Below are 25,040 nucleotides of genomic sequence, written 5' to 3' on the forward strand. Positions count from 1 at the left end.
GTGGGTGTGTGGGCGGGTGCCCTCCCAGCAGAACCGGTCAGATCCTTGACTGTCATCCATTTGTGCCCCACTGAGCCTTCCTCTCCGTCCCCACCCCCCCCAAAGCCTGGCCCCCTCTCCCAGCGGAATCTGGTTAGAATCCACGGGCTGCAGACTTCCAAAACAATCGTTGTATCTTTATTGACTTTTTTTTTTTCTGAATGCAATGACTGTTTTTTACTCTTAAGGAAAATAAACATCTTTTAGAAACAGCTCGATACACACAATCTTCAGTGTGAAGCAATATACTAATAAGAACACTAGTCGTCTTAACATTTACAGTCTTCATATATATTATATATATGTATATGTATACATATATATACACTATATAACGAGGCCAGATATAATACACACGTTTACCATTTTACAGTCATATGTACAGGAAGTTGCTAGGGCGGCCCCAGTCTGGGGGCTGCATCAGGCCTATCGAAGCGTGGACAGAGCTGAGGACACGGACGGACAGGCGGACGGACTGGCGGGGACTGGCTTGGGCCGGTGGTGGCTGCGCAGGGAAGGGACGGGCGTCGCCGTAGCCCCCTTCCTGGCAAGGGCCCCGTGCTGAGGGACGCACGACGCAGGGCGGCGGCGACACACGGGAGAAGCGAGCATGTTCCCAACATATATACATTCTATGTAACATATATATAGAGGGGTACACAGGTTTGTACACGAATCTAGCGCTGTCTCTGCTCCCGTGCCGAGTGGGCGCTGCTGTCCCTGGAGACGGGTGGTCGTGCAGAGCGACGATCACGCATTCGCCGGAGGTGCGCTCTGGTCACCACTCCTTTCCTTTGCGTTCCCAGGTCGCGCTCCAGGGGTGGGACAGAGGGCTGGAAAGGGGACGAACAGAAGCCAAAGGGGTGCCCCAGTCCCACCCACACCCGGGGAGCCCGCATCCCCTGAGCATGGGTCCCGGACTCCCCTGGCTCTGCCCAAACCGCACGAAAAGTTTTGGCCAAGTCTGGGTGGGTGGGAAGGGCTCTAGGACGCAATTCGAAAGGTTCCTTCCAAAGCCTTCGGCCTCCTCCCCCGCCGGCCTAGTCCTCTCCGGAAAGGTTTCGGCTCCCTCCCCACCCCACCCGGCCTCGGAGCCCGGAGCCGCCCTTCGCCACTTCCTGGGCCCTTTGGACCCCCACTCCCACCCCCAGGGCGCCCAGCTGCAAGCCGCGACCGGCTGCGGTGGCGGCAGCACCCACGTGGAATGTGTGCCACGTCGTCTTGGAACTACCAGGGAGAAGCGTGTCCCCAGGCTAAAGGGGTCTCCAATCCCCGCTGGAACCTGGGTGCCTCAAGGAGTCTGGCCGCTCCACGGGCTCCCTCTCTCCAAGCCTGGCCCGGGGGGGTGCGGGCGGGAACGCCCAGTGTTGTCTTGTTCCGGAAACAGGCGGCTCCGGAACGTGTTTTCTTCCCAACCCGGGACCGCAAGTTTCAGCCCTAGGGGCCAGATCCAAGATCCGGAATCCGGATCAAGGATCGGCTCTGGACCCGCGCTGGGAGCAGCTCAAAGGCCCGGGGCTGCGCAGGCGGCTCCTCTCCTTCGGCGGCGGGCGGGCAGGCGGGCTTCGGCGGCTTCTCCCGCCGTTGGGGTGGATTACAACGGCAGCCTCTGCAGGGGAAGAGACGCCAAAGCGCCCGTTATTGCCGGTGGCGGACCAGCGCCGGGAGCGAATTCCTCCCAGCCCCGCCCCTCCCCACATGACCCCGCCCCCGCGTGAGGCTCCGCCCCTGCCCGCGCCGCCAGCCCCGGGCGCGAGTATCTTTGGAGGCAGCGGAGCCTCACCTTAGGCCTGAACTTTTCTCTCCCCGCACCCTGCCACCGTCACCTCCGTGCCCGTCGTCCCGTGCCCCTTTCTGCCCTTACTGGCCCCCACCTCGGACGGCCCCCTCCTTCAGGACCTGCCTCGTTAGAAGGCGGTCTGACTAGCGCGTGCCAACCTGCCCCAAAGGCTGCGGATAAACCAGGAATAATGAAGTTTTGGAGACGGGCAGGTGGGGGCTGGGCCCCGCTGAGGGTCCGCAGGGCAAGGGGTGGGGAGAGGGAAGGGGCTCCCCTCCAGCCTGGACACCTTCCAGGGAAGGCCTGTGGTCACCTACCTTATGTTTGGGACACTTCAAAGAAAAGTTCTCTTCGATGAATATGCAACCTGCCACCAAAGAGAAGTTTGGGTGGTTAGGATGGCGGCAGGAGACTCATCAGGGGGCCAGGCGGGGAGGGGGGCCCAGCGCCCACGAGACCCTAGGCTACAGGCCTTTTTGCAAAAAGCAAAGCAGCCCATGCTTGAAACCCTCCCTGTCTCCACCCCATCACGACTGAGCTGAGGGGCCTGTGTGCTTTTTGTTCTCCCTGAGCCAGCCCCGGAAGGCCCGCTTGTCATTCTGGAGGACTTCCTGACTCCCTCCCTATGGCAGATCCCCTATGCGTGTGTCTCTCCCCTGCCCCTGCCTCACTTCACTCGGCCACGCTTGTCACTTCCTCCTACTGGTCTATGTGTCGGTTACTTGCTCACCAGCCACTGGCACCTGTGCCGCTCAGAGCAGACACTCAGGATACGGGCTTGTCCCTGTGGGGGCCTCGAGAGGGGAGGCAGACCCGAGTCTGGGGGCAAGGGGAAGACGGGACTGAGGTCTTGGGTCTGAGTGAATCCCAGCAGGCATCTGGGTGCCCACCCTGGGGGAACAGAGAGGACGCTGAGCATGGCCAGTCCCTGATGCCCACCTCAGCCCAGGGGTGCACTCATAGCAAGCTGCCACTCCACTGCCTGATGCCACCTAGGGAGGCCCCGGCTTCTCCCCCAGGAGCCCCCAGTCACCACCCCCTCGTCCCCTTCTGGGCTCACCCCCACCCCTACCCTGCCGGCCACTGCTCTGAACAAACCCCAAACCCATAAACAGCCGGAGGCCGGAGCTGGCCAAGCAAGGCCTCTCCTTCCAGCACATTCCTCCTGCTCACGCCGTGGCTCTGTGCCGTGGCATCACGGCAGCGTGGTGGCTGGTAGGCAGGGCGGGGAAGGGCAGGTCTGCAAGCCTGAGAACAGGGCTGGGAACGCTCCAGGCCTGTGGCTGTCTCCCCTTTTTTTTTTTCCGACCAACCGCTGCCAGAGCTGGGGAGCCTGAGACCGAAAACTGCCCGCGAGGTTTGTGCACTCCAGGGCCAGCGGCTGGAGGCGAATCGTCAGTTTTTCCTCTTCTCTACGCTCTGACAGGCCAGACGCGGTGCCGGGACTGAACTCACACCTTCCAAAGAGTATGGAGCTAAAACCCCAGGCCTGCACATGTGATGTCATCCCTGCCCCACATCCCACTTCGGGCCCTACAGGCTCCGGGTCTCTGGAAGCAGAGGGCAGGAGGTCACCACTTCCAAAACCAGCTTGCTCAGCCACGCCCCCGGCATCCACCCTGGACGTGTGGAGGGGAACCACAGGACAGGGCCAGGCCACCTCTCCTGGTGTCTGCACCTGGGGACCTAGGGACCCAGCTGACAAAGTGGCTCCGGGGCCTGAGTGTGGAAAGGCTCAGACAGACCCGTGGCTTGCTGGCTTCTGCCAGTGATTCTGAGTCACTTAGCCCCAACGAGGTGGTCCTTAATGGGGTGGAAGGGACAGGGCTAGTGAGCCAGGGCAGAACGGGATGGCCCTGATGCCCTACGGTCTGAGAGCGTGACCCAGACATCTGGAGAGCCCCACGGGCCCCCGCTTCGCAGGCCCAAGGGGTCAGGTAGGTGGAAGGTGCCAACAGAAGCCTGGGGCTCCTGTCTGCCAAACACTGGATGGCCTCCCCAGCCTCCTCCCCCAGTTCCTCTGTCTCCCAAGCCTCCCGCCTGGTCAGGGGGGCCGTGACCAGCCCTCCCTGCTGCCCGGAGGCTCACTTGTTCTCCCAGCTTCTCTGGCTGCTGCTCCTCCAGTGCCCGGGGCTCCACCCACTCTCCTCTGCCAGCTGCTAAGTGGCGGTGCCCACGCCCCCCCCCCACCAGCCCCTCCAGCACCCTGACGAGCCCTGGGGCTGATGGCCAGCGAGCCTCTGTCCTGAGCCCAGCTGGGACAACTTCCCTTGTACGTCTGCTGACGCCTCAAATGCAACCTGTCCAGAGGGAAGCAGCCCCGTGTGGCGGATGGACAGACTGCCGAAAGAGCTCCAGGCCCCCTCCCTGGGCCACTATCCTCTGCGCTGTGGCTCTGTCGCTCTTCTCGGGCAGAAGAGGAATCCATCCTGTGAATCTGGGCGGGCTGGGGGACTCGGTTTGGTCAACCGTGTGGTGCCGAGCCTGGCCTGCGGGGGCACGAGAGGCCACGCGACCGCAGCCACCCAAGTCAGTGGCGAGGAGGTCCGCCAGCTGGCGGGAGCAGCGGAGCCCGCCGGCTGACCGCGCCCTCGGCACAGACCACCAGGGACTGGCGTTGAAGCCAGGAAGCCGGGCCTGGGAGAGCCGGCAGCCGACACACCTTCGGCACACCCCTGTCCTGCCCCAGACCTGTCCCCTCCAACGTGGGGAAGCTGGATGGCAGGCTCCACACCCCGTCGCCCCTCACCCTAAGGCCTGCACATTCAGTGCCAGCGAAGGCTCTGTCCGCATCAGCAGGTCTCGTCTCCCGCCGGGACAACCTCCGGCCCCGTCGGCTCTGGCTGAGCCAGTGTCTCATCTGCCTGGCTTCCGGGGCCCCTTCCCGTGGCAAGCTCTGGGGCTCTACAGAGACCCCTATCATACGGGAAATCCTTCGAAGATTTCCTTTCGAGCGGAAGTGTATTGTGTCCGGCCTGGTATATACATCCCACCGCTAACCAGCTGCGGGGCACCTCCACTGACCTGGTGGGGCCGGGCTCCAATGGCACCTTCTCCTGGAAGTCCTCCTGGATTCCCACACACACCCCCCTCCCCCAGCTCAGACAGGGTGACTCTGTCCCAAGGGACACACTCTTCGCCCTTCCTGGTTGCCATAACTCTGGGCAAAGATCACGATGTTCCTGTCTGTCTCACTCAAACGGGAACCCCCGGGAGGTTCTGAACGGTACTGGGGTGGGAGAGAGAACACAGGATGGGGAGCAAGACAGGCAAAGTAGTCGCATCCTGGTCTGTCCTGCTGTGTGGCCATGGGAAAGGCAGCCTGTCTGTAAAGATGCAGCCCGGGAAAGCACAGGGGCCTGAGGCAGGGCCTGGCACCCAGTGGGTGCGAAGTTAATCACTGTATAAGGAGGGGTGCAACTCGGGGTAGTTATCTATTACTGGGGTAAGGCCACGGGTCTGGTTAAGTGGCTGGGTCCACACTACAATCTGGTTCTTGCTGCCCAGAGTAGGGCTGTGGAACCGGCAAGAAGCCCCACATCCCGCTCTAGCCGGCCCCCTCCCTGCACGGTGCGAGCACCTCAGCCCTCGCCAAGGAACTGTCATCACTCAGTCCTGCGGGTGCTCCCGGGGGTGGCTTAGCTGGGGCTGCTGCTGGCCCGGGACCAAGCGGGCAGGTGGGGGCGCAGGGAGTGGTCCCCTCGGCCGAGGGCAGAGCCAGCAGGCATTCAGGTGGGGAGGAGGGGGCTCCAGGTAATGGGAGGACCTACTGGGAGACACCTCTGCTCCGTCATCCATGAGGCAGAGTCATTGATAACTTCACCCGGGTTCCAGGCTAGAGGCGGGGGTGGGGGGGGTGGGGGCACGGGGAGCAGGGGGAGGCGGCCACCGTCCAGGGGACTGGCCCCAATCGGGACGAGGGCTGCACTTCCCTGGGCGGCGTTCATTACTTGGCTCACTGCTCCGAGCAGCCGGAGCAAAAAGGGATGATCCTAATCTCTGTTTTACAGATGGGGAGCCCACCTGCAGAGGCATCCACGAACCTGCCCAAGTCCACGGGGTAAGAATGCCACGGGGGTTTGAATCCGGGCCAGAGCTGCCTCTCAGTGACTACGGCACCGCCATAAGCAGCCTCTTTCTTTGGATGAAATCGAAAGACTGTCTGTGGGCCTGGGTCTCCCTGCCTGCTCGATGAGGTTTGGGACTCCCGGATCTCTCCGGCCCATGCAGTCTGTCCTTCTGTGTGCCTGGGTCACAGTGGGTGTTCATAAATGCTCATGCAACAGATGAATGAGTAAGAGGAGAGAATGAGGTGGGTGAGGGTGCAGGGGAAGCCTGATCCTGTCTCCAGACCCCAGTGTCCTGCTGAAAACCTACAACCGTTGCCTGTAGCCAACGGGAGGGGTTTTTTTTTTTGTTTGTCTTTTTATAAGTAGGCTCCACGTGTGCAATATGGGGCTGGAACGCACAACCCCAAGATCAAGGGACCTATGCTCCACTGACTGGGCCAGCCAGGCGCCCCCAATAGGAGTGTTTTGAACCCCATCTCCTCCTACCTCACTTGGTGTTTGCTGAGGTCTGTACCTCCCATCTTTCTTTACCCAGTGAACTCCTATTCAGCCTTCAAAGACCCAGCCCCAGTACCCCTGTCTGTCTGAGGCCGGAGATCCTCCCCAGCCCCTACCACTCCTAAGCACTGATAGCTCCTGAGCTAGCCCTCCATCCTGTAATGCATGCCTCTGGGCATCCCTCGAGCAGGTGGCTCGGGACTGGTTCCTCTCTGTGGCCTTAGCATTGTCCATCATGGGTCCCAGGGGAGAGACAGCTGAGAAAATAAATTGCTGGGGCAGGAGAGGAGGGTAGGCAAGGCGTCAACTGGGGCCGGGTTCAAGGAGCGGGGTGCCCGGGTGCCCCTGGGCTGCTCAGGCGGGCCTCCAGGGCCTTCCTGTCCCCTTGGGCTGGCTCTTACCCGCATCGCTGGCACACGGGTAATGGTAGGTGTGGGTGCATCCCTTGTGACAGCACCCGATGGTGGCCCCGGCTTCTTGGCAGCTGGAACAGGTCTGGTGAGGAGAGAGGGAAGACGGGTGAGTCTAGGGCTGAGGAGCCCGGCAGGCGGGCTTCATAGACAGGCTCTCCCACGGACCCCACGTCCTTTCCCCCAAAACGCTCCCTGGACATCGGTGGGAAGGAGGGTCAGTATGGGGCACAAGTGCCCCCAAGGGCGATTTTGTGGCAGAATTCCGAGCTGTGCCTTGGACGAGGGGACCCTCTTGGGGCAGGAAAACGTCTAATCTCGTGGATAAATATCAGGGTCTAGGCATCACACAGACCTGGGTTCAAATCTCAGCTCCGCCATTCTGCCCCACGTGACCTCAGCCGCTAACTCAAACTCTCCATGCCCCGTCTGTGCAGTGGGGACAGTGCCTCCCTTACGGGACAGTCGTGACGATTAAATAAGAGACGCCGTGTGCCCAGCAGATGACAAGAACTCGTGAGGCCACTCACCCTACGGCTGTGGCTACCGGCCAGCACTGAGCAGGTTCGTGTGTGCGAGGCACCGGGTGTGTCCTTACCCACTGGTTCCTCCCACCGGCCCTTCAGGCAGGTAACTTTCACAAACCCCATTTTCTAGATGGTGAAACTGAGGCTTCCGCTCCAGGCAAGAGTGAAGGCAAGAAGCATTGCTTTCTACCCAGAACGACACTCTCCCGCCCTTCGATGGGCCATTCATCCTCGCCAGATCCCCGGAGAAGAGGACACAGCCAGTCGTGACATGCCGAGGTGATGTAAATCTCATGCGAGGCAGCACAGCGGCCAGCCCACTCTGCCCCACGCCCGGCCCACTTGTCTGAACAGGGACGTGGCCGGGACAGCTGGGCGATGCCAAGGAGGCGACGCAAAACGAGAAGCCTCACTGTATGCGTTGGGGAGTAGACACAGGAGGGCAGCGCAGCTGTGGCAGGACTAAGCTGTGGTTGCTAAGCTACCAACAGGTAACGGCAGCTGACGATGTGCCCCATGTGCCTGGAAGCAGCCTCCCCATAACCTTATGTTGATATTCTCTTATGCTGATATAACCTGATATACCCAGGTTACCAACGAGAGCTCAGAGAGGCTGATTCAACTGCCTGAGGGCACACAGCCCCTAAGTCGCCGAGCCAGGCTTTGAGCCCAGCTGCCCGGCTGGAGCACAGGCTGGCGATCACCACCCCCATACTGTTCGAGGCAGGGGCTCCATGCCAGGTCCCAGGACTAAGACAGATCCCACCCCCAGCATCTGGGGGAGACTAGGAATGAGAGTCTTCTCCCACCTTCCTGGGGAAGATGCCCAGGAATGCTCCCTCTGGCATCAAGCTGGGAGCGGGGAGGTGCAGGGATGGGGGCTGGGTATATTCTGGAACATCAGGTTTTCATACAATGCCTTTAGACGCGCAGTTTCCTTGCGGTCAGGGCTGAGATCTCCTGGGACCGCGAGGCCCCAAATTCCCTCAATTTCTGGCCCACAAGGAGGGAATAAGGCAGGACTGGGGCCCAAACCAGGGCTGCGCCCTCAGGGGTTTTGTCGCTTAAAGGACAACAGTCGCAAGAGCAGCCTCACGCTACCATGCCTGCACCGTGTCCTCCCCTCCCCCAATCCCGAGTGGCACTGCAGACGTGAAGAAATCAAGGGACAGAGGGACAGAGGCCTTGGGCCCTTCTGACCATCACACCCAGCCTCTGATCCTCTGCTCCCCCAGCAGGGCTTGTGAACCTGACAAAGAACTCCAGGCTGGTGGAGAGAGAACCCGAGGTCCCAGGGGGTGGGCATGGTAGGGCTCAGGGACAGCAAGCCGTGTGGGGGCTCTCGGGAGGGGACAGAGAAGAAACAGGGCTGCCCCCGAGGGCCCACACGGAAGTTCTGTCCCCCAGAGAGCAAAAGTGAGGCGAAGGTAGCAACAGGTGTGCCGGGGCCTGGAGCCCTGATGCACAGGGCCCCTACTGCGTGCTGGGGAGGGAAGACCACCCCCCAGCCCCGCAGCCCTGTGGCCCCGCCAGCGGGGTTTGGCCTCCTGAGGCTCACAGGGGCCAGTGACTTGCTGGAGTCACAGAACCTGCCTTCAGCAGAGCTGCGATTCGAACCCGGGTCTGCGTCTCTCTAAGGGAGTGTGCTGCCACTGAGCTGTCCAGGCAGCAAGAGGTCTTGGCGGGGACAGGAGGCCTAGGATGCCCGGGCTATGGGAGCAGGGGGCATGGAGCTGTGCCCCTCAGAAGTCCCAGAGCCCGCCTGTCTCTCCAGAGCGTTCTGTGGCACGGTCTGCTCCTCCGGCTGGGGCGGGGGGGGGGGGGGCTGCCTTAATGATCCCCTCTGAGGCTCACAAGCCCTGGCCTGGCTGGACCATCTCTGGCGCGGCGGCCCTTCAGATCCCATCTGAGCTGCCTCCGGTGAGGGAGGGAGGTGCGGCCGGCGAAGGGCAAGTGCCTGCTGCTGTGTGTCCTTGCCGCGGCCCCGTCCCGACCTTCCCGGGGAGGCCCCCGGTGGTGCCAGGCTACCACACCGTTTTTGGTATAGGGCACAGCGGGCAGAGATGGGCCGACCGGGCTGACTTCCAGCTCCGGTACTCAACAGCCGCGGGACACCGGGAAGGCACGGCGCCGCTCTGACCCCGGCTTCCTCGTCGGCCCAACAGGACTCGCGTGCGGGTCCGCGAGGGGAGACCGGGGCGCCCGGAACAGGCTGGGGCACGTGGGCAGCTTACCCACCACGATGGGTGCAGGTGGCTGGGAAAAGGCTGGATCAGGCCCCGGCTCAGAGAGGCAGCACAGGCAGGCCAGAGCTGCGTGGGGGTGGGCGGGCCATGCGTGCTGGAGGGGGGAGGCGGTGATTTGAGGGTATTACTTTTTAATGATGGGAGAGACTTGAGCCTATGTCAGACAGGTTGGGCAGGAGCCGGGAGCCAGTGACAGAGAGAGAGAGAGAGAGAGAGAGAGAGAGAAGGAGACAGGGAGAGAGGAAGACAAAAAAGTAGCAGATGTCCCGTTGGCAACTGGGGTTGCCTCAGTCAGGCTGGAAGCCTGGGCGTGGAGAGGTCTCTAACCACGGCCCCGGGGCTGTGTAAGGTCTGGTGCAGGAAAGGAGGAGAGGCTGAGGCCCTCAGGCACAGGGGCGGGTCCGGTGGCTGGGGGTGGGGACCCCCAGCACAGGCAGTAGGAGGGGGTGGGCCGAGTGGGGGAGGGGCAGGGCAAGAGCACAGGTCTCAGGAACAGAATGCTGGCCCCACCACCACGTCCCGGGCACATTCCGCCGACTGCCACCAGGCAGACCTGAGGGGGCTCCCAGATGCCCCCCCCCCCAGCTGCCTGCTCACTCCGGCCGCCCGGACACCTCAGAAGGGAGCGTGAGGAGCGAGATCCCCCGGTAGCCGGACTGGAGGCATCACCTAGTGTGATGTGGCCCAGCCGCTACCACTGGGCCTAGCAGAGAGCAGAGGACGGTCGGCGGGCACTGAGGCCAGGCACGGCTCTGACAGCTTCACGGGCACGAACCCGCTCGGGCCCCACAGCCCCTCCGTGGCGGGGAACCACCCTGCCCGCGTTAGAGAAGAGGACACGGAGGCACAGAGGGGCTGAGCCCCACGCCCAGAGTCACACGGTGCGTGACGGGCGGTGCCGGGGTCTGAACCAAAAAGCCAGCCTGCGTCCTTGCTCACGGATCTGTGACTGTTCCTCAAGGAGCATTTTGTGACTGTTTCACGAGAGGTTCCCAGACCACCCGGCCCTGGGAGGGGGACGCATCCCAAATACCTCCCGAGAGGCTCTTTCCCTCGGCCCGTGCTCCACCTCAGAGGCCAAGGAGACACGTACTGGAAGGGGGGCACCTGCTTTTTTTAGGCTGCCCGGATGTTCAATTCCGGGAGGCTGCCTGTTTTGGGGGGGGTCTTGGCGTGTCAGCTGATGGCACGAGACGGGGCCAGGTGGACTGGGGGTTGGGGGTGGGCGACCGGAGCCCGACGGTGGGTGTCAGGTGTGTGTATGGGGGAGGGGCGGGGCGCCGGGATGGGCCGGGTGTGAGGGGCTGAAGCTGCAAGTCCCGGACAGGGGTGGGCGAGCCCGTGCTGCCTCCGTCTCGACTCCGCCCCCAAGCGCCTCACACGGGAGTCTGTGATCGTGGGTGTGTTTGGCCCAAACCGTGGCACTGGAGAGATGAGGGGGGATTCCCAACGGCCTGCCTGCCTGCCTGCCTGAGCTGCGGACCCTGAGCTCCCCCACCGCAACTGGGCTGGCCTCTTACCATGTCCACGGCCACCTTCATGGCCTCCTGCAGCCCAAAGAGCTTCCCGGCTACCAGGTAGACCCCGCCCGTCCACACGGCGCAGGCCTCGTGCACCCAGTGCTCCTGGGTGTCCCCGCCAGGCTCTGCCGGCGGCTCCTTGCTGCACTCATGCTTGCGGCTCTTGTCAGCTGGGGCCACCTCCTCGCCCCCATCCCCCCGGCCGTCGCAGCAGTAACAGCTCTGCAGCCGCCGGGACAGGCCCCGGGCGCTGGTGCGCAGGGAGCCCTGCTTGGCGGGGTCGGCCGGGCCGTCGGGCCTCGGGGCTTTTCCAGGGGCAGCGGCAGCTGCACATTCAAGGTCTTTGAGTGTTCTCTCGAGGGGCGGCGAGGCCTCCCCACAGGTGCCCTCCGGCCGCACCTTCTCCTTGAGTTTTGGCTTCTTTTTGGGGAGGCAGTGTTCGGGGTAGTAGGGCCCACAGAGGTCCCCGAGGTCCTTGAAGTTGGCCGGGTTTTGGCAGAGGCAGCAAACAAGGCAAGAGGTACTCAGGGCCTTGGAAACCACGGGCCCCAGATGCATGGTGGAGGACAGGGGCAGGGAGGGGCGTGGCTGCAGGACAGAGCCTCCAGGGAGCGTGGCCAGGGAGGCCCCGGTCGCATCCAAGGAGAATGAGCACGAGGATGAGGAAGAGGAGGCAGAGGAGGAAGGCTTCCTGTGGGGCTTGGGCTCCTCCCCCGGGGAGTTGACAACAGTGCATATGGTGGTGAACGCGTCTCTCTTCTCCACCCGCACAAAGGGCGAGAAGGCCGGGGTGCGGCTGTCTGCTCGAAGCCGCTTGCAGGAGGAAATGTACTTGAGGCGGATTTCAGGCTCTGCGGGATCCAGGGGCAGCACCTGCTGCTGCCGCCGCCGCTTGGCACGCCCCTTACAGGGGGAGGAGGTGGTGTTCTTGGCCCGGCCCCGAGTGAGGCGCTTTCGCTTGGAATAGCTGCTGTAGTTGGCATGGCCCGGCTGCTTCTGCGCCCTTGTCTGGGGCTGGCAGGGCCGGCCCTCAGGGGACTGGGAGGCCAGGCCCAGCTCCTCCGTCTTTGGCTTCTTGCCTCCTCCACCAGAGCTGTCCTCACCGCCCCCCTGAGTGCCATTGGCCCTGTCTCGGGGAGTCAGGAGCAGAGCCGGGCCTAGGTGGGGCCGCTTCTCCAGGGGACCTTTAGGGAGTCCGAGGGCTCCGGCCCTGCCTTTCCGGCTTCTCTTCTTAGGCGCCAGGGCAGTCCCCCCGGGCAACAGGGCCTCCGGGGACGTGAAGGCCTCAGTTTTGAAACAGTCAGTCGAGGACAGTTTCTTACTGTTCAGGAGTTTGCCTTTTAAGGATCTGTTGGTTGGATTTCTGCATAACGGGTCGGCGCCCGAAGCTGCTGGGAGCTTCTGCCCGGTGCCCACATTTAAGAGACCTTCGCCTGCCCCAACTGGGCTGCCCCCGGCGCTCTTGAGCCCTCGGTCCTTCTCAGGGAGAGATGGGCTCAGAGGATTACCAGGAGGGGCCCCTGGCGTTTTGCACGCAAACTTTTTCAGGCTGGGCGAGGTGATCTTCTGCACGATGGCCTCCAACTTCAGGCCCCGGCCTTTCCGGGGCGGCAGCACCTTGGTCTTCATGGCCCCCTGGAAGGCCGCCCGCGAGGCGAGCTTCAGGCAGGCATCCGGGGTCTCCGGGGGCGGGGGCTTCACGGCGGGCTCACCGTTGCCCTTGGTGGGCTTGGCCTTCTTGGGGGAAGACATCCTCTTGAAGAGGGTGGAGGAGTCCTCGGCTCCCTCCTCCTTCACGTCCCCCCCACCGCCGCTACGCAAAACCAGGTTCCGCTTCTTGGTGGGGACAGGCGCCATGAAGGCGGACTTCCTTTTGAGTGAGTGGAGGGGCCGATCGGAGAGCTTGCTGCCTGCCCCGGGCTTGGGGACCCTCGCCCGCTGGCTGGCCCTGCCCTCCTTCTGGGGGCTGCCGGCGACCTTGAACGTGGCGGGCAGGTGGTTGTTGGCGAGGAGCTTCTTGGTGGCACGGCAGTTGGGGAGCCGGCTCTCTGAGGGCCGCCGTCTCTTGGAGTGGAACACTTCCTGGGTTTTCGTGCGGGACCGCAGGATCATGGAGCGCTGGTCCTTGCCCGGGGTGCCGGGCGAGTCTGTTTCCTTGGTCTTGGAGCCCATGGGGCTGCTGTCGGAGGCCACGGGCAGGGCGGCCGGGTTACTGGGGCTGGATGCCGCCTTGGGTGACGGCTTGCCCACCCGCTTGCCAGACTTGAAGGCGGCTCGCTGCTTGCCCCCCAGTTTGTCTGGGGGCGCGGGGGTGGTGGTGAGGCCCGGGGGTCCGGGTGTGCGGGGCTCACTCAGGGCCGTGAAGGAGCGTGTGCACATCCTGGGGAGCCCTTCTGAGGCCCCCCGACCCGGGGCCCCTGCTCCTTCCATCTGTCCCTGGGGGGGCCCCGTGCAGGATTCGGGGAGCAGGAGGTCTTTGGGCAGCACAGGTGCCCTGCACGGGGAGTCCTCGGCCTCGGGCAGCCCCCGGTGCACCCGCCGGCTCCGTAAACTTTTGCCGCGCGGCACAGGCTCTTTCTTGGCAATGGGAGCCTCGGGCACAGCGGGCTTGTTCGGCTTCTGGGCCAGGGAGGCGTCCGGGGCCAGGGTGGCAGAGTCCCCTGGAGCCAGCGCCCCGTCGGGTCCTTCTTCGCCTGGCTTCATGTGGGACAGGGAGGACTCGAACCAACTCTGGACCTTCGACTCCGCGCCCACGGTCGGGCCCAGCAAAATGACAGACTCCCCGGAGAGGTGGCACGGGGAGCCCCAGCCGGCCTTGGTGTCCAGCACCCCCTCCACCTCCTCCTTGGTGCACATCAGCGGGGCCTTCGGCGACAGCGGGTCCTGCATGCCGGGCCTCTGCTCGGGGCTGCCCAGGAGCTCACACAGGGAGGAGTACTCCTCCTCGGCCTCCAGGTCGTCTTTCCTCCCGGTGGGTGGCAGCAGGGGGAGGTCCCCGAAGTCGGCCGCTGAGCAGCAGTGCCGGCCCTCCTCCAGCCACCTGTCGGCCTTGCCCACCTCGGGGCACTGCAGCAGCCCGCCCACCTCCTCCTTCACCCCACCCGCCTCCTCCTGCTCGGAGTCCCGAGGCACCGTGGCCTTCTCCCCGGGGGGCTCCTCCTCCTGGAAGACCGGGCAGGCCGAAGCCTCGTGGGCGTTCTCCTTGCCCACGCCATCTGAGGCCTTCCCGCCCTGCTCCAGGCCCTTGGTGAGCTCACTGGGGTGGAGGCCCCACCGGGGACAGGCGTCCCCCAGGTTTTCCTCGGGCCAGGCAAAGGGGTTGGCGCCGTCCGCGGAGCCGGCGGCGGTCGTGTCCGGGAAGCAGTCAAAAGCCGCGGCGGCAGGGTCCGACACCGCGGCCCCCAGGGTGGGCTTGCTGCTGAAGGAGAGGGGACCGGCCGTCTTCTTGGGGTCAGGGGTGGCGAAGCCCACAGAGGGGTCTTCAAACAGCCCCGGGCTGAAGTCCTTGGCGCTGCCACCCTTGTCCAGCTGCAAGGACTCGGGCAGGGCCTCCGGCTCCCCTGGCCGCGGCCACGCGCTCTTGGCCACGGAGTCCAGGCAGGCGCTGTGGTTCTCCAGCGAGAAGGGGGGCTTGCCGGCGTCCTTGGCCAGGCCGGGCGGCTCGGCCCAGGCCTTGTCGGCCTTCTCGCCGATGGCCTCCTGCAGCCCCAGGATCTCGGACGCCAGGTCCTCCTGCGCCAGGGCGCTGAGCAGCAGCCGCGGGCAGTCCCGCTCGCCCGCCACGAACTTGGAGAAGCTGTCGAGCGGCAGGCTGCTGTGCAGACTCTGGAAGGAGTCGTCGGACTTGGTGGACATGTCGTCGGGCGACGTCACGGAGCAGGTCGACACGGACTCGGGCTTGGCCTTCGAGTTGCTGTTGACCCTGGCGGGGCTGCCCCGGGCCTGGCTGCAGTAGAGGAAGCTGCGCTCCAGCGGATCCTCGGAGCCGCTCAGGTAGTCGGCCTCGGGCGGCTCGGCGTGCGTGGACTGCGGCGTGCTGCTCAGCGGCTCGGACAGCGGCGTGCCCGCCGGCTCGGCCGAGTAGCCGCTGCCCTCGGGGCTGCAGTGCTGGCTTTTGTGCTGTTCCGGGGTCCTGGACACCAGGTTCTTGACGCCCTTCTTCTGCGGCACGGCCGCCTTGGAGAGCAGCAGCTGCTGGACCGTGTTGGAGATGTTCTCCACCTGCGAGGTCAGGGCCGTGAGGCTCTGCAGGCTGAGATCCGACAGCAGGTTCTCAGGCAGCTTGTCCTTCTGCAGCGGCTTGCAGTTGCCCGCCTGGCTGTCTACCGAGCCGGCGGCGTCGGTCGGGGAGGGGTTGAGCAGGGGCATGAAGTGGCTGTGGTCGGCGATGCCGGCGGGGAAGGCCCCGGTGCCGAGCGCCTGCTGGTTGTAGGGGAAGTTCTCCAGGTTGGGCATCAGGGGCGACGGGGTGGAGCTGTAGGAGGGGGAGCGGCCCACGGAGCGTGCGGGCGAGTGGCTGGAGCTGGGGCTGAAGGTCTGGTAGTACTGCTCCGGAGTCCTGACGGCCGCGTCCGGCTGGCAGTAGCCAGGGCCTTGCTGCCCGTAGTGTTGGTACTTGGCGAGGTTTTGGTAGTGGAGGGTTTCCTGGGCGTGGTGCCGGCTCTGAAGGGCCTGCTGCTGCTGCTGCTGCTGCTGCTGCTTCTGTTGGTCGTAGCTGAGGCGGCCGGACTGGTAGGCGTGAAGGTTCTGGACCCGCTGCCCCGGGGCCAGGCTGGCGGTGGCGGTCAGCGGCCTGTCGTGGGGCTGGGCGGACGGTGCGGTGCAGCTCTTGTAGGAGTGGGCGCCCTGCCCGCCGCCGCCCTGGCCCGGGGAGGAGTAGGTGGAGGAGGCGGGGAAGTGGCCGCCCTGGGGGAAGGGCAGAGGTGAGGCCATGTCGTTCTGCAGCTTCTGCCTTTGGAGTTTGGGGTACGCCAGGGGCTGCTGGGGCTGTGGCAGCTGCTGCTGGACGTGCAGGGAGTGAGTCCGAAAGGGCAGCTGGGCGCCCTGCTCTGGGTACTGCCTGCCGGGGGGCACCGCGGCTTTTTTCATCAAGTTGTCCTCATATTTGCCCACCCCCCCTGGCAGGGGCTGCGGCTGGGGGGGCGGCGGCTGGGGGGCCCCCCAAGCCTGCAGGCTCTCCTCACCCGAGTAGCGGCCGGGGTACGGGCTGCTGTCCTGCACGCTGTAGCCCGAGAAGGCCGGCCTGCCCTGCAGGGACTGCTGGGAGGGGAGCCCCTTGCTGCCCCGCGCGGTGGCCGCGGCGGCGGCCGAGCCTGCGCCGCCCTCGTAGCCCGGGTACGGCTGCGGGTTATAATAGTCCTTGGCCAGCAGCCGCTGCCGGTCACAGCTCAGCCCGGCCTGGCTCGGCTGTCTGTAATTCTCCAGGCGAGATGTCTCCTGTGAGGTCTGCTGGTAGTTCTGTTGTTTGCCATGGAAACCACACCTTTCTCGAAAAGACTGCATGACTCGGGCTGGTTATCTGTGAAAAGAGAAAGGGAGGGGGGGGGCGGGAAGGGGGGGGGAAGGGAGAGCGATTCAGACGGGCCATTTCCCTTCCCCTCAGAACGCCTGCCTCCCACCCCTCTCCCGCCCTGCCCTCTCCCCGCAGCTCTTAACGGTCTCCCCTTTGCCTGAGCCTCCCCACCAGCTGTGCACATATTGACAACTTCTGTGTCAGGGAGGTGTGCTCTGTAATTCCCGCTCCGACATCGCCCGCTGCCAGCTGAGCCTTGCCAAGGATGGCCACCGCTGCGGGAGGCGCCACCCCACCCTGCTCCCAGCCAGCTCCTCCCCTCCACGCCCCCCACCCCCAGCACTCCCAGCGCTTCCCTGCTGGCGTAAGTAAAATCGTTTAGCAGAGCAATCCCACTCCCCTGTCCCCCCCCCGCCCCCCCCCGCCCCCCCCCCCCCGGGGCCGCCTGGGTCCTGCAATCCAGTCCCAGCGCGGCAGTGTTCAAGCATGACCCAGCCATGCAGGGACCAAGGAAGGTTTGCCCCTGCCCAGAGAAGCTACTCACCAAGGCCTGTGGAGAGAGAGAGAGAGAGAGAGCGCGCGCGCGCACACACACACACACACACACACACAGACGCACAGAGGCGCGCGCACAGCCCGCACGCGCGTGCACACACACACCTCCTCTATCACTGCCATGCCATCTGGAATCTGTCTGTTCCTTCTAGCAGACGTCGATTAGGGGCTGTGGAGCCATTGTAGGCATAAAACGTCCCCTTCTCTGACTCCCAGTAACGCAGGACAGCGGCACCTGCCTCCTGTTTTTGATATCATAGGTGCGTAAACAGATTACGTGGCCCAGAGTGAGGGAGTGCATGCTAATGGGGGACACAGCCGCAGTCCCTTGGCCACGGAGGAGCGCCCCACAGCTGGGTGTGACGCAGCCCCAGCCCTCCTGGTCGGCCCCTCCCGTCTCTGACTCTACAGGGTCAGGATCAGGGCACACCAGGCCAAGAGCCCATCTGGTTACTATTTTAGGGGCTCGCGCCCCTGGTGAGGTCTAACCAGCCCCAAAGCAGGATCTTGGATCAGGAAATGACCCCGGAGAAGGAGTGGGCCCTTCAGGGCAGACCAACCGGAGTCACAAACACAGGCTGGCCCAAAGCATCCAGGCTAACGGTCCCCCTAACTGACCGGGGGCCGGGTCACCCCAGCAGACCCTCAGAGGAGGGAGGGATGGAGACAGGAGCGAGGAACGTTCCAGGCTCAAGAGAAATCACATCAAGGAGTCCAGCATTCAGCCAGAGGCCCAGAGGGGTCAGGATTTAACCCACGACTGTGCCGCTGGTGGGTGAGCCAAGAGGCAGACAGAAAGGCCCAGGCCCCCAGAGGGGCACCAGGGACTTTCCAGTTCCCAGCCGTTCATTCCCAACGCTGAAAGAGGAAGGGGTGGCCTGCCGGGGGCCACAAGCTCCCAGAGTCATAGGAGGGACCAGAAATGAAAAAGAGACACAGAGGAGAGATCGACGGACGGACGGACGGACGGATGTGCGCAGATGTGAGAACGAGGAGAGAGAGTGATGAGGAGTGGGGGATGGGGGCTCCCCCAGGAGGTCCAGCTCACTCCTCAGCTCTTCCCCTGGATCCCACTCAGATTCCTTTCTCAGTGCTGGGGCCCGGGGAGGGGCTCCATCCGGCCGAGCAGGGCCAGTCTGGGGCTGCAGGGCCAGTCTGTTAGCACGGCCCAGGCCCACCTCCCCTGACCTCGGCAGTCAGCCGGCCTGGCTGCAGACGGGACCAGTGTCCCACAAGGCAAGCCCCTTCCCACCGGGCCCATCAAAGCCAGCAGGCCCCTGGCAAACACAGCCCTGCTCCTTCCCTCCCGCCTCTCCCTGGATTTATCACAGGCACCCCAACAAGGAAAAGCGCGCCCGCCCTTCTGACCCACTTCAATCCCATCCCTGGCGGCTGGGATCAAACGTTACAGGGGGTGCCTGCTGTGACACGCCAACCCAGAGGAGCGGGAGGCATCGCTTGGCCCCGTGCCTCCTGACCTGACCTTCCAGAGAAGGCTGCCGGGCGGGCGGCCCCCTCCCATGCTCGGGCACAGGAAATGAGCAGGCACGCAACCGGCTGGCAGCAGCCGTCACTTTTATTCGGGTGTCACTGGCTGGCAGGCAGCGGCGAGGAAGGCCCGCTCCCGAGGACATCCTACGGCGCTCTGCCTCCCCGGCCTGTGTTTATGAGCCCGAAACGCGCAAACCCAGGACCACTCTGGAGGCTGCGCCTCGTATATCTGCACAAATTACATTTCGGCTTTTATTAGTCCCAGATCGCTCCCATTTCCTGCTGAGTGTCCTGTGGATATCATTAACATTTCTACAGCTTTTTTATTTTTTTATTTTTTATTTTTCTTCACATTCTCCAAAATGCATTACCAGAAACATTACTTAAAAAGAGAGAGTACTAGGACCAGTGTCCCCCCCCCCCTTTAATCAGTCCAGCTGCTGCGTCTTTTAATTTAGCCGAGCCGTATTAAAGGCGGGTTTCCCAATACACGAGCAGCTGGATGCGGTGAAAGCATCTATCTCTAAGAAAAGACAGTTCAATTAAAATACGAGAAGCCCAGTGCCTGATGGAGAACGCAGGCAAAAATGCTCACCCCAACACCACCCTCCAACCCCAGGCGGCGGGAGGGGGAGAGGGAGGGCTGCGGGAACAAAGGCACGGCATCAAAGCCGACGCAGGTCTCGGTCTCTCTGAGCCAACAAGGTCCGCTGGATCTGCCAGGAGAAAATGGGGCTCTGGCTCTTTAAGAGCTGCCTCAGGCCTGCCACGGGCTCTGTTGTTATTAATTATTATGATTATGATTACTTTTCAAGAGCACTAGGAAAGGACAAGGAGGGGGAGAGAAGCAGGCGGCAGGCAGGGGTGGGTGGCACCAGGAGGGGGGGCAGAGAGAGGCCCCTTTGGCAGAGAGATGGTGACCTCTGAACCCACCCGGGGAGGGCAAGAGGGGACAATGGGGGGAGCAGCCTGGGGCGTTCGGCCTCTGTAGGTTCAGCAGGAGGGAGAAGGGGTGGGGGTCGGGGGAGGGCACCCCCCCTAACACATCCTCAGGGGGCTCCCTCTGGGCCGGCCCAGCCTCCCCAGCCTCGCCTCCCCCACCTGCTTCTTGTGGACACTTGGTCAAGGCCTGATCTCTGAAGTTCTTGAGGGGAAGGTCAGTCTTGAGTGTCCTCTAGGCACCAGACTGCAATGCTTATGACAGAAGTCCCTTAACTCCTGGAAGTTGGTTTCCCCGGCCACTGGACTGAGCGTGTCAGGGACAGGCACACTCTCGAGGCCACACACAGCACAAAGCTGGCTCAAGGACCCGGCCCTTGCAGCCAGTGCCCCAGGACTTCCTTTAGCACAGCAATGGGCCTCACTGCTCCTCCCCGCTCCATTTCCACAGCCATGAAACTGGAGGGGTGGGGGGAGATGAGCCCAGGCCTCTCGGCTCCCCGCCAAAGGCACTACAGGTCCAAGGGCGCAGGGACATCCTTTGGCCCTGGGTGCTTAGTCTGTGCAGGTTTGCTCAGTGCATGCTTTGACTGTTCTGCCCTTCTAGAGAAAAGGGTGAGGTTCAGAGGGCAAGAGACCTACCTTCGAGCCCACCCACAGCGAAGTTTCCTTTGTGGGATGCCTGCAGCGGCAGCTGCGACCAGACCAAGGGTGCACGTCCCCTCCCCTGGACCCCACACCAAGAACTCCCACCTAGAGGAAGACATCTCGGAGTGTGACAGCAAGAAGTTGCTGCAAGGGAAGGGCAGCGGTCCCCTCTGCAGCACGTGAGGCCCTGGAAACCAGGGCAGGACCCCCCTTTTATTCAGGGAGCCAGACCCACCTTAGGGAGGTCCACTCATGAGCAGTGGTGCTCACTGGCCTCCCACCATCACCATGGTAACTGCTGTCCCTGGGTCCACAGCCCCTCCAGTCCCCCAGGGCAGTCCCCCTGGTCAGGGACACGGGCACAGTGTGGGCCAGAGCGGCCACGGCCCCCACAGGGGACCTGATGGAACCCAGCTGGGAGGCTGTGGCTGGAGGTTTTCCTGAGAGCGAGGGGTGGTGGGAGAAGGGAAGGGTGGGGAGATGGAGAGGAAGAGAGAGAGGAAGGAAAGGAGAGAGAGAAGGAAGCTTTCTGTTTCCCAGCAGCGGCTCTGAGGCCACTGGTTCCATCCCACCCACTTATCCAAGGTTGTTTTATGACCCGGTTTCCTGATTTGTAGCTGCAGGGGAAAAATGTAAAAACCCAACCCACTCAAGGCCTGGGAACCAGGAAGGAGGAAGTTACCTGGGTCAAGAGGCTGGGGATGGGGCCGGGGGGTGTCCAGGGAGGAGTGAAGAATGTAGGACCACCTCAAGCCTCCCCATCTGCGGTGGGTAATGAATACTAAATATGAAGCCTTGATTAAAATGATAAATCACTAGCCAGGTTTCCTGCTGTCCTGTGGGGTCTATCTTGAATACTAAGGGCCTGGCTTGAACAGGGGAAGGGACAAGCTCCCAAGGAGCACACAAGACAAACAACCCAGTCCCTGCAGGCCCCTGGGACAGGTTAGGGTCCTCGGGCCCAGGGGCTCGTTGGGAGGGAGGGACTGGAGCCAGCTGGGAGAGCCCTGCCTGGGGCACAGGGGAACGATCCTGGGGCATAAAGAATCCCAGAGAACAAGGCAGCCCCACCTCGAAGGATGGTCTCCCGAGACCACCTCATGTGGGCGCCCCCCCCTACACGTGGCATGCACCCCTTCTCATGGTGGGCATCCATGTGTGCTCTTGGAAGAACCCAATCCACCATACCCCTCTACAGGCCTTGGGTGGGAGGAGCTGGGGGCTGGAGGTCCTGAATATTAGGCAAGAAGGACAAGAAACTGGAAGGCTGCCTCAGCATGCTCTCCAGACATCAGGCGGGTCCCCAGCCAGGCTCTGTAGCTGCGACTAGGAGCCCCCGGTGAGGCGGGGATCTCAGGGCTCTTTGGAGGAGGTCTGAATAGGGAGCAGAGGCTTCTGGACACTCCAGACGTTTGAAAAGCCTTCCCTCAAAGCCCACCGACGCTGTCTATTCCAAGGACCCAGCTGCGGAGGCCCAGAGACCCTCCTAAGGCACTCGAATATCTCGTCCTCAGGGTCTAACCCACCAGGAGGTCGCCCCACCCGGCCCTGGGGCACAGGCAGGGTGTGTGAAGTGTGCTAACTCCTGGAAGCTCCAGGCCCAGCTAGGAAGCCACAACACCATTTCCAGGAGGAGTCACCGCGGGAGTCCCACAGCCCAGCGACTGGGCAGCAGAAGCCAGATCTCAACTTGGGTGCCTGACTTCTAAAGCTGAGCCCTGCTCCGCACCCACACCCCACTGCCCCATGGTGTGGTTTCTGGGATGCGGTGGCCAGCAGGCCCACAGATCTGGGCCGTCGGGGGTGGGGGTGGGGGGCACGGTCCAGGTGTGGTGAAGGGGCAGATGGCCAGCCAGCCCTCCCCCACTGGGAGCTGTGGGGGTAGCAAGAAGGGATTCAGCAGCAGCTGTGCCCTTGGTACTCCAGAGCCCCCCTGGGGTGGGGAGGGCTCAACTATTCTCAGCTCCGTACTTACCAGTCTCTTGTGGACAGTAATTGTTTTTAGATCATTTTATTCACCATTCAAGAAAAACAAAATCACCACCTCTCCCCATCGTCAAAATGAGGACCAGAAAAACGGGAGGTATTGACTGCTGAGATGCAAACAGCTAAGAGGCCTGGGGTCTGGTGGCCTACACATTCAGGGACCCACAGGGGGTCTCCCAGTCTGCTCTGCTAGCCTCTCCACCAACCCCCCAGAAGTCCCTGGTCTTGTAGGCAACTGCACAGTGTGGATATGACATTGGATCTGTGTGTCTGCTAGCTTTGAGGGGAGGCAAAGGTGGCGAGAGAGAGCCCAACCTCTCACCCCAGCTTGTCGCATGTGCCCCAAGGGACCACCACTTCCCTGCGGAAGTGGAAGCACCAAGGCCCCAAGCCAGTGGCCTGTGCCGCTGTGGACTCTGGGGCTTGGGGCAAACCTTTTCGCCTCCCCGGGCCTCAGGGCCTTTGCACTGGCTGTTTCATCTGCTAGGAATACCATTCTGATATCTACAGAGCTTGCTCCTCGACTCTAAGCCTTTGCTCAGGTCACCCTCCCCGGTACCCCTCTCTGACCGCTGTGCTTGGAAGAGCACCCCATGCGCTCCTCCTCCCCTGCTTTTATCGAGTGCTCACCTCCTTTTAGTACGCCATGTGGCTGGCGGGCTTTATGACTGGTCTCTCCTCTTGAAACTACAGTTCCGTGAGAGCAGGCATTTTGGCCGGTTTTGTTCGCAGCTACAACCCCGTATCCCAGAACAATAAATATTTGTTGAACGAATAATGTGTAAATGTGACATTAACTCTAGAAAATATCCAGAACAAGCAGTCGATGGCAAAACGAATGCCGCGGTGGGGGGGCGGGGGGGGGCGGGGCACGGGAGGCTTATCGCCACAACTCCTCATTCATTCGACAAAGAACAATCTCCTTCGGGCCTGGCAGGCGATGCCCGTGAGTGAAGTGAGCAGGTGGGGATGGAGGCAAACTAAGGGTCCTGGTCCCAAAGCGAGGGGGAGCCCCACTGAACTCCAGAGCTTCTGAGTTGTATTTCACATATATATGCACTTAACGGGAAGTCTCGCCTTTTAATACATGCCATCAACCAAGTAAAAAGTCTTAACACCCGGAGTTCAGGAGGAGCCATGTGGACTTCAAGCCATCACAAGCTCCCAGGGGTCAAACGCTGTGTAACTGAGGCACACAGAGCTTTGCTAGGGCAGAGCCAGGGCCTTGTTGGGAGAATTTGGGCACCTCGCACGCGCTCAATGGCACGCGCAGGAGCTCAGTGTGAAGGAATGGGAACAGGAGGAGCACCCAGAACCTTCCCTGGCCCCTGGGAGAAGTCCTGAGACCAGCACGAACCAGCAGTGTCGTGGAGCAGCAGGGTAGAGCTGAGGAGCGCCAGAAAGGAGGTGCAGAGCCGTGGGGGAGCTGAGGGCCCAGGGGTGCTAACAACCTTCAGGGCATATTCCACCCCAGGCACCAAACGAGGAGGCCTTGCTGCCCGCCCTCCCCCCGCTTGCTGGGTCCCTGCGGGGTTCCCTGGTGGCACTTATCACAGTGGCAATTACATAATTAATGGTGTAATGAGCTGTGTTACGTGTGCCTCCCTCACCAGAATGCAGCCTGATGAGGGCAGGGGCTTCTTCATCTGTTTGGTCCGAAGCCCTAATCGAGGAGACTGTCCCGAGTGGGTGCCAATTAAACACTGCCTGGACAGATGGGCAGATGGGATGGGTGAGGGGATCGGCTCTGGGTTGAGTGCATTAGCCATCCTCACCACAGCTCTAAAGGATGCTGCCCAAAGAGAAGCCTGATGATGACAGGCCTGAAGTCCAGCCAGGACACGTGCAATAGCCAGCCAGGAAGGAAAGACAAAAAGCTCTGTACTCCAGACCTGGGTCACAGCCCCTCCCCTCTCGGGTCAGGTCCTTTTTGGCTCAGCTTACAGTGGGGTGGGGGAGAGCTGGGTGCTGAGGATCCAGAGGAAAAAGCAGCAGGGCCCCTGCCCTCCTGAGGCCAACAGACCCTCAGGAGGCTGCGCGGTGGAAAGTGGAGGTTGTCCGGGGAGGCTGGAAGGAAGGGGCCATTATGTGAGAAAGGGTGAGGGCCCACCAGATGGGAGGAACGGCCTGAATGAGGCCGGAGGCAGGACTGAGCAAGTGGGGCCACTACCATGATCTCCCCTCCTCCCCCTCAGGTGGCCTGGCTGCCACAGCCACTGGTCAAATGTCCTCGGTTCTCATGGCTCCAATCCCTGGCAATCCTGCAAAGTCACCCCGATTTGTTAGCTGCCGATATGGCTGCTGGGGGAGGGGGGGTGGCGGACACTCTCCCACGTGCCTTTGGGGTCCAAGCTGGAGAGGGGTCTCTGGCTTGTTTCTGACCTGGTGCTGCCTACCTCTGCCTCCCGCCAACAAGGCCAGCTGCTAGCAGCAGTGAGCCACCAGAAGCCACTTTCCACAGAGCACATTCTAGGTCAAACTCCCCCCTCATTTTGCAGAAGGATTAACAGAAGCCCAGAGAGGGCCAGTGACTCGTCCAAGAGGTCCAGCAGGGTTGAGATCCCTCTACAGCTCTGTGCCCCTTGGTCAACCAGAAAATGAACTCAGAGCTGGAAGCCAAAAAGAGGAGGGATCAAGGTCTTCCAGCTGGACACCCCAGAGGAGCCAGGGAATGCGCCCCCCTCCCCCACCTTTCCCAGCCTGGGCGGGAACCACCTCTCCCTTCCCTGCCTTTGACACCCCCTCTCCGCAGCATCCCACAGTCAGCATCCCAGTCGGGGAGGCTCAGCAAACCAGCCCCTCCCAGCCCCGTTCCACCT

The 25,040-nt window shown here is 62.7% G+C and overlaps 1 protein-coding gene across 1 annotated transcript in view; it reads right to left on the minus strand.

The window, feature by feature from the left end:
- Positions 1 to 155: 155 nt before the first annotated feature.
- Positions 156 to 25,040, minus strand: part of RAI1 (retinoic acid induced 1) — a 120,333-nt gene continuing 95,448 nt past the window's right edge. The window contains exons 3-6 of the mRNA XM_043583321.1: positions 11,091 to 16,608; positions 6,789 to 6,882; positions 2,137 to 2,186; positions 156 to 1,648 (exon numbers count right to left, since the gene is read on the minus strand). Coding sequence (XP_043439256.1) covers positions 1,634 to 1,648; positions 2,137 to 2,186; positions 6,789 to 6,882; positions 11,091 to 16,592 — 5,661 coding nt within the window. The 5' untranslated portion in view covers positions 16,593 to 16,608 and the 3' untranslated portion in view covers positions 156 to 1,633. The remainder of the gene's footprint in view (positions 1,649 to 2,136; positions 2,187 to 6,788; positions 6,883 to 11,090; positions 16,609 to 25,040) is intronic.

The sequence above is a fragment of the Prionailurus bengalensis genome, chromosome E1, assembly GCF_016509475.1.
Source record: "Prionailurus bengalensis isolate Pbe53 chromosome E1, Fcat_Pben_1.1_paternal_pri, whole genome shotgun sequence".
Taxonomy (NCBI): domain Eukaryota; kingdom Metazoa; phylum Chordata; class Mammalia; order Carnivora; family Felidae; genus Prionailurus; species Prionailurus bengalensis.